General features: G+C 40.3%; 1 protein-coding gene across 1 annotated transcript in view; it reads left to right on the top strand.

The window, feature by feature from the left end:
* Positions 1 to 9,923, top strand: part of LOC109040860 (zinc finger protein elbow B) — a 34,694-nt gene extending 24,771 nt beyond the window's left edge. The window contains 3 exon segments of the mRNA XM_019056949.2: positions 6,893 to 7,460; positions 7,463 to 7,711; positions 7,714 to 9,923. Coding sequence (XP_018912494.2) covers positions 6,893 to 7,460; positions 7,463 to 7,711; positions 7,714 to 7,976 — 1,080 coding nt within the window. The 3' untranslated portion in view covers positions 7,977 to 9,923.
* The last annotated feature ends 2,330 nt before the right edge of the window (positions 9,924 to 12,253 follow it).

Genomic DNA, 12,253 nt, shown 5'->3' with positions numbered 1-12,253 from the left:
CGACGTGAATCACGTAGAGCATTGAGTTTTCATGAGCGGGTGGTTTGAATTCACGCATCAAGAATCATTAAATATCGTTGTGAGGAGTTGATTTCGATAATTTTCATTGTGCGCATCGTGCTCTACGTGAAATTTTGGTTACGGATCATATATCAGAGTGCTGAAATTCGTACCTTGTCTAGTGGTCCATTAACGCTAGTCGAATCGTTCGTTGACCGAAAACTGATCATTCGGCAAATCGTTGGACTTGTGTCTCACAAACTTTTTCCCCCTTCTTTGATTAATAATAGCTGTAAGCTTGAGAGAGAAGATTCAGCAAAAGAAATAATTATTTTAGCAAGGATAGACAGCACCAACTTTAGTCGGGATGGCTAATGACCGCGGATGACTGAAGACAATGCGATGAGCTCGTCGCATTGGGTTCAACCCCTGAATGCAACTATACCAGCTCTGTGGATGTGCGTAGTGCATATGCAGTACATTGAAGGCGCGCTGGTTTCTCTTGAGATCATCTTGATTCACAATGCACTGATGGACGACGTTTTCAACCACCTTTTACTATTTTAGCTAGTGTAAACCTGGACCATCAACATACGACTCCATATGACATGGACAACATTTTTGACTTTAAGTTTTTGGCGTATAAAAAACCATTTCAATGGCTCATTTTTCAAAGGTGTCTCTTTGAAAACGGTTTCCTAGTGGATGAAAATCACGGGAGCCATCGATGATCAGCCGCTCATTGAGTCTCAAATGTGTTTGGTTCTGATAGTGAAAGAGAGTTAACTGTGATCAAGTCCTAAGATTCAAACGAGAAGTAGTGTGTAGGTCCTTTTAGACTTTGATTGGAAAAAAAATCGGCAACAAAATTGCTTCGTTTCACTTTAAAAATTTCGGAGGTCGATACTTCTCAATGCTAACTTCTCTATGTTAACGTCATTATGTTAACTTTTCTGTGTTAACTGCTCTATGTTAACTTCTCTTTGTTAACTTCTCTATGTTAACGTCTCTATGTTAACTTCTCTGTGTTAACTGCTCTATGTTAACTTCTCTGTGTTTACTCTCCTTGTCGGAATATTATTATGCTTACTCGAAACTTGGCACCATTGCATGGGGCACACCACGGCAAGCGGGGAACAGCAGTCCCTGCCGTGCTGGCTTCCGCGATTTTACAATCTTCATTCTTTCTATTCATCTTTGACCTTAAATTCTCCACTTACACGACTTTAACCTCTCCTCAAGTTCCACCGTTTAGTAGCAGTTTTCCCTTGCGTTCGTCCCTCCGATAGTCCCTCGATTCTCTCGCCCATTCCATCGTAGATTTACTTATCTTGTCAGCCACAAAAGCCACATAAAAGAAAGTGGCAAGTTTTCGACATCCGCGATCTTTCAGGATGATAACAAACCAACAATGCAAGCTCTGAGCCAAGAATAATAAAATTAAATCTTTGTTTATCGAGGGATTTCAATTTTTTGACGTGAACAGATTACTAAAGATTGCTGAAGTGCAGTGCAGTTAGTCATATCGTCGGTACCCATAGACGAAGGAAAGTAACTCTATTTCAGCGTTGAAATATATACTCCAACCATCGACTTATTCACAACAATATGCCCGTGTAATTTATGCCCAATTGCTTGTAATTAGAGGAACTCTTTAATTGAAAAGTAACAACAATTTCCTGGCAAAATACGATTTGTAAGTGGAAACTTTGCAACGGTGGCATGCAGTTATACGTAGTTGCGATTCTTGAAAATTGGCAACACTGTCCTTTCTCCATTCAAACGTATATAAAACAATCAATCCTTGGTAAGCTTGCCTCACAGAATGAGGTGCCTGAAATCATAGAACGGGACATTGTTTCCTTGTGTATTTTCGTTACACAATTTCCAACGCGCTGGGTAACGAAATAATTTATCCGATGTACTCTCGTAAGCAAAAGTTAACTTTTATGGTCAACTTTACAGTTTTGGACTTGAGTTATACTTTTTGTCTGGAAAATACCGATCTTTTTTGGATTCAGATTCAGCGTAAAATTTTTATTGGGAATATATTTAAATGTTATAATGTTATGTAGGTGTTTCGAAGTATAAATTACCGCGCGAAGCAATTGCATCTGCTAAAGAAAGGCGACCACTGCAAAATGAAATCTCATCTGGGCAGATACATCCAATTAGTTTCTGAAACCTTTAAGTTTTTTAAGGGGTGATTTTTAGTTAGACCGCACCCATTGGATTACAGTTCGTAATCAAGAGCCACAAATTCTGGCTTCATAAAAGCGCATATCTGCACAGAGAAATGAATGGCACACACGTTGATCCTGAAATAAGACAGAAATAGTCGTTTCTTATCACTAAATTACGTCCAATAATCAATAGTCGCATGTTTGTGAGGCAATGTGAAAAGCTATACGAAAATCAACGAGGCTCTATTAAAGAAAGACGCTACGTCTCGTATAAAACGATTCAATAACTCTTACTGAAGCAGACTAATAGAGACCCGAGTTAAAAGGAGTCAAAGCAGGTGTGAAAGCCGCCGCGGTGAAAAACGACTCATTTGCCGCCGTATCAGATCAACAGAAACGCATTAGCCGACAAGCATAGGTAAGGACGTGAAAATAAAAAAACATAAATAAGAATAAACGCTGAGTTTACGTCCGGGTTTAAGACGAAAGTTTCGGACAGTGACTCGGGTCATAAAAGAAATTTATGGGACACATTAAATTTTCATTTCCAAAAAAGGCACTGTTTTGTTATAAATAATAGGATATTATCTTTAGTGAACTTTATCTATATTTTATTCGGAGCCACCTACAACAGTTTTATGTTAAATTTATTCACCATTGTTATTTCTGAACTATTTGAAAAACGATACGGTACGATGAGCGCCCGGCAAGACTGCGTTTATACACTATGTAATTGGACCATAAATTACGGCGCTCCCCATTCACAGTGTCTTGAGGTTCTCTACACTCCTGAGACGGGACCAATAAAACATACCGGTTGGGGATATTAAAAAAGGAGCCAATCTGAACAAAACCCCTATTTCATCGCTCCAGGTCTCCATTACATGATCATTAGCAACTTGCTCATAAATTCTCCCTCGGCCCTGGCCTCAGCGCCGCGCGGTCGCCGGTCGCGGCTTGCGTTATGATTCATAAACACGTTCGATGGTAATAACGCAGTATCAGGGTTTCCCAGGCAAATGGCTCCAACTTTTCGCGCCTTCCTTACTCCATCCACTCCTTTCGCCCAACGCAACGATAGTGCAACTTTCAGTCGAGACTGGCTCCTGAGTCCTGATTTATCCCGCCTCGTTCCTGTCAGCCTCCAAGGTGAATATTGAAATAACAGCCCGCAGTCCCCGCTTTGCTACCTGTGCTTTATGCTCAGCTTTTATGCGTTCATTAACGCATCTCACAAGGTAGACTGTTTCGGACGTGAAGTCACTGTGGAAATCCTCCGTTGAAACCTGTTTTGATTGTCTATCGATAACCTCTCTTCTACTCATGCTTATGGAATTATATCGATACGTTACATAAGCCGTCGTTTCACAGACAAAAGAACGTGACATTATACTCCAACGTCACTGAATTACCTCGTGTAAATTGTGTTTTTACTAAAACACTATTAATTTTTAAAAAAATTAATATTAATAATGTTTGTATAGTGGTAGTGTGCAGTGTGGTTACAAGATTAAATTTTACTTAATTGAATTCAGATTTCACGCAAAAGGCAACCACATTTTAGACAAAAATTACACAGTTGCATCTATGTTTGTTTCCAAAATACCTTTTTTTCAATGTTACAATTCCGTCAGTTACGCTTTTGGTCAAAGAAAAAATCATATTTACCTTTCTGTCCCACCTGCGTGTGGATAAATGCATCCCTACAAAATTTTATCATCCACCAACTGTCTGAGTTAAATTGGAGAACTCGAATCAATAATCGATTTACATTTTACGAATTTTGCGTTGGACAATCGTAATTTATAAGAATTTTCATAATCCTTAAAATACAAATGCATCCCTTTATCTAATTCTGAAACAATTATGCAGAATTTTACAATTTCCTAAAGATGTGTAGTATCCGAGTAAATGATATTTAATTTGTGGTCGCATACTTCCACTTCGGACTTCAAATGTTTTAACCGTCGTTTTCATCTTATTCCTTGTGTAAAAATCGTGAATGGGGAGGTATTAAATGGTATTTAAAGCTAAGTTGCTTGGTCATATGTTTGAAATGCATTTCATATTCACCACAATGTGGCTGCAAAATTTCCTTTTTAGTCTCCCTCAATGTTTAATCCAAGTGAAACCTGAATCCATTACATTTATGCATGAAACCCGTTGAGCTGAAGTCGTTCAGATGTTCGTTCATACTGTCGAGCAAAAGTTGTCTGAGCTGTGCGAAAAACCATATTTTGCATAAATTGAATTCACCTCCCGAAGCGGAATGTCATGCTCTATTCGACGGCGAAGAACAAATTAAGTCGTCTGTCGCAAACAGACAAGGCGAAGATCCACCCCGAGATTAGTTTGTTTAAAACTTTCAGGAAGATATGTTCGTTAATTCTGTCCGCGCCCATGGCTGCCAGACTGTAAAAATAGCGGCGGTGGTTTCAAAAATAGGCATAGAAAGATCAAACGATGGTATCCTTCCGTAAGGATTTGTAGATGACTTCGTAGCTCGAATTTGGAAAGATTATATTGAATTTCAATTTATTTTAGAAGAACAGATGTTTCGACGCGTTTTATCAAAATATCTGTGACTTTTTGGAGGGTGAGGGACTGAAATAAGGAGTATTATAAAAGGAGCACATGGTATATCATGGGCACATGTCCCGCAAGTTTTTTTTTTCCATCGTATCGGTGTTTTGTCAAAGATTTGACAAAAGATTGACAAAGACAAAATTTCGAGATAGTGAGGAGAGAAAAATACATTGATTTTCTTCGAATTATCGAGAGATTCTCAAGGGAAACAGACTTTCCTTCGAATTAATGAGCTTTTCGAGTTATCGAGGTTCGAATTACCGAGAGTCCACCTGTAATAATAAACACCTGCATCCACCTCGTGGCTCATAGGATTTTATTGTTAAAACAACCTCATGATGAACCGATTTACCAACCAACCACGAATATTTAAGTTTCGCAGACAATTTTATCACGAATTACTTTACATTGCTGGAACCAAATGTTTAGAGGCAGTCATGAATATGGAGTTCTTCACTCATGACTTTCATTGATTTTATGAAAATCATTTCAGGGGCCACTTTTCCATCTTTGTGTTACATTCTAACGAATATTTTGTTGCCCTCCTGACATAAGGGCGTAACTGCATTCTGCAATGAATCCTAACATCCAAGCAACTTAATGATTTTCCGAGCTCATCTCATTGTGTAGTTACGCCCTTATGTCAGCCAAGCGACGATATGAAATACAAGAAATATGCACTAGTCCAGTCATTGTGCCACCCTTGAGATTCAGCTAAGCCAAAATGGTGCCTTTTGCATTTTTTTGAATGTAAGTATTAAAAATTGGATTCAGAAAAAAAAGGACACGTAAGAAAAGGCGAAAAAATCTCTCGTTTCCAGAGGGTACAGTAAATTCTAACTGTGTCGTCTTTCAGCGATACAAGAGACAGAACCTTCAATTAGTCGAGGCTGGAACGACGCGGCGCAGAGAGCAATGATGACGAGGACTTGAGATGCAAAGGAGAAGCCCTCGGCGCAGCGGTCGGCATTTAACACACATTAGCGCCTAAAAAACTGCATGAATACTTCACGCGTTGCGTCAAACACAATGCGCCGAGCAGCGGTCGACGAGAAACGCATAGCGCCTACAAGTCTGCATGAATACTTCACGCATTGCGTCAAACACAGTGCAGTCAGCGCGGCGCAGTGGCAGAAGTTAAAATCATTAAACCACATTTATGTTTGTTCTTTCATAATTTTATTGTTCATTTCTTATAAATGGAAGGCCTTGTCCACACAGAGATAGGTTAACGGAACTTAATTTTCGCGCAAAGTTACGTGAAATTTTGCTAGTAGTGTTGACAGGGCTTTCGCAAAAAAATGTCTCCAACACGAGTAGACGCGTCTTATGCTTATGCACCCCTCCCTCTCCAGCACTTCACTTGATAGTTTATATGGATATTTCAAAACGAATGAGAAAAGGGCGGCAAAATACAGGCGGCCCATGGGCGGAAAGTAGATAAATACATACATAAAGCCGCTTTTATAGCGCCGCCTCGCGCTCTGCGACGCCCAATCGCCATTGTCCCCTATCCTCCCAGAGATCATCAGGCAATTGGCACCTTCTGATCTCCTCCTCCACCCCTTGTCGCCAACCTTTCACAGGACGTCCACGCCGTCGCCTTCCGGGAGGAACCCAATCGAAGACCTGCTTGGGCAACCGATCATCTGCCATCCTTCGCACATGTCCATACCAGACCAACTGCTTGGACCTGATATCGTGCACGATGTCCTTCTCCGCACCCATTATCTCGCGTACCTTTTCATTGCGGATACGCTCTCTTCGCGATATCCCAGCAGACCTTCGCCAAAAGTCCATCTCGGTTGCCCTAAGCATGTCTTCAGTTCTTTTCTTGAGTTGCCAGACCTCACTCCCGTAAGTTACGATACTCTTCACGATGACGTTGTAAATTTTTCTTTTGGTCTCCTCGGAGATACTCTGGTCCCAGAGAACCCCATTTAGCATCCCGATAGCTTTCCTGCCTTGCACATTCCGATCTTTAATGGCCCTATCAACAAGCAAGTAGATAAATCCGGCCATCTAAGTTTTACATCTTGTATCCTCTTTGTGATCTTGTTGTTCCTTCATAAATGTTCATTTCTGCAAAATTATAAGATTTGGTTCTTGTTTTTTTGTTGCAGCTGGACTCGAAGAACAGCCCTCTGGCATTACTGGCGCAAACCTGCAGTCAAATCGGAGCGGACTCCTCGAGTATGAAGAGCATCTCCTCGTCGGACAAGTCGAAGAAAAGCGACTCCCGCGACAAAGCCTCCCCGGCCTCCTCGATCAGCAGCTGCTCGCCTGTCACCTCCAAGTCGAGCTTCAAGCCGTACGAGTCACTCTCACACAAAGACGCCGACGATAAAAACGTCCGCGTGAAGACGCCCTCAAAGCTCCAATCCCACTCCAACTCCCGCTGCAGCAGCAAAGAGAGCGCCTCTTCGGGCTCCGGAGGCTCCACCTCTTCGCCCGGCACCCGGAAGACCCCGGCCACAACCCAGGAGCTCCCAGCCACCTCGCGCCCCGAAGACACGCCCGCCTCCAAGGCCCCCGTCTCCGCCGGCTACCTCGGCTACCCGTGTTCGTTACCGCTCGACGTCATGGCGTCCGGGCTCCTCTCCTACCCCAAGCCCGGCGCCCTGAACCCCTACCTGGGCTACACGAGAATGAAGACTGTCAACGGGTCCGAGGCCGTGGTCCCCGTCTGCAGGGACCCTACTGCGCCGGCTGCCAGCTCAGCTCCCACCTCCTCGGCGGCAAGCTGTGCCCGGCGGGATGCACCCAGTGCGACGGCAAGCAGCTCCCGGCCCATGCCCACTCGCACGCCCACGCGCAGTCCTCGATCGCCACGGCGTACGCGCACGCGCAGCTAGCTGCCCTGGCGGCCGCTTCTCAGCTACCCTACGTGTGTTCGTGGATCGCGGGCGAGGCGACCTACTGCGGCAAGAGGTTCGCCACCTCGGAGAACTCCTGCAGCACCTGCGGACGCACACCTCCGATATGCTGGGATCTCCTACGCACCCTATCCTCTCCCGCTCGTACCCGACGCCCCCTCTCAGTCCCCTGGCCACGGCCAGGTATCACCCCTACTCGAAACCCTCGTTACTGCCTCCGGGACTTAGTTCTTCGTTTCCCCTCCACCCACCGTCGAGTTTACCCCCCTATTTCCCCCCGTACTCCCTGTACGGACCTAGGTTAAGCACTTCGCAAAGTATGCACCCCTGAGATGAGGCGTGTTTTGCGGGGGATTCAAGCTGTGATTAATTTTGTTTTCTCGTCTAATCTAAGTCTCATTTTAAAGTAGGTGTTACGTGTCGTATATCGCAACCCACTTCTGAATGCGCCGCGTGGAACCGGTGCATATGAAGTTTCCTTATTTTGCTCTCTCCTCAAGAGGATTTCTCTCACAGGGTTACAAATCTGGCGTGCTAATGGTGAATATGTTTTAATGTGTGGAAATTTATCTCACATTGCGTGTTTTTAAAAACTTGAGGAGTCGAAAAACATACTTTTTACAGAAAATATTTGAACGCACTGTGGAAACTTGATCAAAACATTATCTTTTAGAATAATATATCATGATTAAAGTGGATGTTTCAATCAGCTCAGTAACATTTATCATATAGCAAGACCTTCAACTAATCAACAGCCAAACGTATTTCATTTGATGTGAAAATAGTATTTCTCATTCGTATTTCTCATTATTGGCAAATGACGCACATAAAGTCAGATAGAAAATGACAAATTTCCTAGAATATCCTCCTTTAAATGGTGTTAGCTCTCTTGTTACTCATACAGTTGTTGGTACTGTTGTTGGCACTTGTAAATTCTGCCTTTCCGCAAGCCATGCAAATGAATATAACATTGTCATTATTCCTCTGTTTGACTTCTTCTGTAGCTCACGACAAATTTTGAACCCTCATGAAATTCTACCATCTGAATACTTACGTTGCTTATTGATCTATTTTTTTACCGATATGTACGCTTTTCAAATAGACGACTCAAACCTCACCTAATGAATCTCTATGTTGGTATAATATTTCAAGATTCCATCATTTTAATCTTCTGAATTTTTTTCAAGATTCCATTATTTTACTCTTCTGAATTTTTCATTTTTCGTCCGTCGCTAAATTGATACAAAACATTTTTTTCTTAATTTGGGTATGTTTGAACCACCCCATCAGCTTACATTGAAGGTTCCTCTGTAATTGAATTTTCACGTGATTAGAGCGCAGAGTACGACGCAGTATCACGCAGACAAATGAAATTATTCAGATGAACATACATACACATTTATAGTTTTTCAGTGACATGAAGTGCAAGAAAAAAAGACCATTTCAGTAATTTTTGAAGTCTCTGATTTTGGATGAATCATAGTCAGAACAGAATCGATGCCTTCAGCTTCAAAATTTTCAACTTTTAGCTTGTGAATGATATATTTCCTCTGATGTAAAAATACCAGATTGTTGAATTGCTATAGCTTTTATCACAATTTTCTCAATGGAATAAAACAAATCTTGAAAAGTGATGGATCTTCTTATGTAGCTTACATTCTAATACTGGATATTCTGACGCAACCCATTTTTTTAATTTCTCCTTTATTTTTGTTTTTTTTACATATTTTTTATGGAACTTGCATGCTTAACTAGTGCAATTTTTAAACGTGGAGAACCATTGAACATGTAATAATAATAGCTGGGTGAAAGTTAGAATCCTGGTCTACTTTTTTCGCATTTGAAAAATTCAAAAATATCATCTATGAAATAACTTTTGACTCCGATGAAACATCTCGGAAAATATTATTTTACCTGTCCATATTTTAAAGCGTTTAAATCAGTTAATCATTTTCAATCTTTGTATCCAGTTGATTGAAAATGATACTAGTGTGTACTCACGACCCAGACATAGATATTTATTTTCAATAAACCACACAACCATCAAAATGTATTGATTTCCTTGAAAAACTTGACGTATAAATTGTAAAACATCAAAGAAAAAGCAAGTTTAGTGTAATTTATTCCATATAAATATTACAAATCGCAGTGGTACGTTTTACGACAAAAATATAAAAAATATTGTTATTTTTTAATTTAATGTTCTGCACTCTGATTTTTGTTAATGAAAATGAATATAAAATATTTTATCTTTCAAATTTTCTCTTATTTTAATTAAAGCTCATCAATTTTAGCATGTGAGTTTTAGTGTCCTACACCTGACGTATTTGAGCATCACTTAAAATTTATCTGAAATCCTCTAAAATTTCATATCAGCACACCACATTATCAAATGACTCGTGCTTGCAAGTCAATGAAACATTATCTTTTTTCTCATTTTCAGTTTGTCCCTCCAATCCATCTTGAACTGTAGGAGCTTTTTTCACCAAATTAAAATATTCACTTAGAATATCTTATGGATTTATGAACTTCGCATTATTGAGATCAAGTTTATAAATTGTAATTATTTAATCAATAATTCTATCCGTAACAGGGGTTTCAAGAGACAATTAATTGTCTATGAGTATAATATTAATCTATATTTAGAAATGCTTTTTGCTTGAGGCATGAAATATTTCTGAGGATTCTCAAGGAAATTATCCTCTCTACTGTGAGCCCCACCAAAAGGAACAATTTCGGTAAAAACATTCTCAAATTACTTACACGAGACTAGATCCAAGAGTGTAATCTACTTGTCATCCCTCAAAATCTTCGACAAAAGATATTGACAAACGGACTGTCTAGCATTCTAAAGCAAAATTTAAGGGTTCAGGCCCATTTTTAGCTGCTTTTAGTCCGTCTGACACTCCCACTCCAATTTGACAGCCGTACACAATCATTTGATTTGTAAAGCTCAAACACGTCTCAAAATTACGACCCCTCCCTCTTCCCACCCCCATCAAACGGCGTGACCCAGCGAATCAATTATTGCACAATGTCAGTGAACGTTGAGCAAACACTAGCCGATACGCAATCACTCGGCCCTTGCATTATGATTTTACGAGTGTCACCCGTCTCTCAGACTTTCATTCTGAGTTTGTTTACCGGCTCAACTCCCAAGTGTGCTAATAGATTAAAGTCAAATAGTCTCCAAAGGAGTAACCAAGGGCCATTCTGTTCCTGACAAGAAGTGTCCCTCTTGAAGAGTAAATTGAATGTCGCATTTGAGCCGCTGAAGTGTCGGCGTGAATGCGCTTCTTTATTGCTTCGCAATCCTTATTGAAAAGCCAGTATTTTCCAGGCATCATTTAGGTTAGACTTAATATCGCATGCCACCAATGTTACACCCACGAAAATATCACTCCTAGATTTTACTCAAAATAGCCGTCAAAATCTTGTTCATGGCAACTATTTAAATAAGGTGCTGAAATTACAGTGCCGTAGGCGTTGAGTCACAAACAGGAAAGTCACGCTGACTTTTACGTAAAATAAAAAAAAAAAACTTCTAGCAGGCATTACGGTTTGCTTGGATTTGTACGTTTTCAAAATGAAACGAAAATAGCAAATTTTAAGATTGAGCCACTGTGTAATCCATGCGGGTTTGTATTTCAAATGTTCCGCATGTTCTAACAAGATGCCACTTTGGGGTCGAAGACACGAAAACTTGATCGTTCGATAAGTATTAAAAAGATTGTTTCATTTCTTTCCAGCATTAGGAGAACACTCTTAAAATTAATCATTAGGTTTAAACCGCAACTTTATTTATTCCAAGCTTCAAAATTGGCTTATGTCACCTCAAAAAAATCAAATAGGAGCAAGAATTTGGAAAAAGTACAGTCTCAAGTAGCTCAGTGCAATATAAATATTGAAATACAATTGCGATTTAATGCAATAAAATTCCAATTTTCCTCATAATGGTAATATTTTTACCATATTTGATGGCAATATTTGATCCATAATTTCCGATTTTAAACAATCAATGAAATAATTTCCATCTGTGAAAAAAGGCAATAAGCAATGCAATGAACAATTGCAACCTATTTAAATTTTATCGCAATAAATTTCAATTAGAAGTATTCCTTCGATCAGTAGATAGTCAATATACACAACACTCCGATGTAGCAGCAGCAATTTCACCATCTTATTGCAATCTGTGCTACTTGTGGTGGAAAATCGTGGTTTTCTACTTTCGCCATCGATATTCCGTCACCTTTCGACCGAAGAATATCACAAGCACCATGCGACGTTTCAAAGTTTCCGCCCCTATTCTATTTTTTTACAGAGAAATTGTTCGCCGAAGCTGTCCAAAAAATTAACTGAACTTTCTTTGTGCTGCCGATAAAATTTAGTGAAATTTTCAAACACATTCAACCAACAATTTCTCCGTAAAAAAATCCAATGGCGGCGGAAATTTTGGAACATCACATGACGCTTTTGATACTTTAGCCGGAAGGTGATGATTTGAGTTCCAAGCCCTCTTTTTCCGTCGCCTATCACACATTTCATTACCGAGCAAAACCGATCAACAACTCAAAATCCGTCTCTCTTGGCGTGGATATGCGGCAGTTT

The sequence above is a fragment of the Bemisia tabaci genome, chromosome 5 (assembly GCF_918797505.1).
Source record: "Bemisia tabaci chromosome 5, PGI_BMITA_v3".
Classification (NCBI taxonomy): domain Eukaryota; kingdom Metazoa; phylum Arthropoda; class Insecta; order Hemiptera; family Aleyrodidae; genus Bemisia; species Bemisia tabaci.
This window is presented reverse-complemented; position numbering and strand designations above follow the sequence as displayed.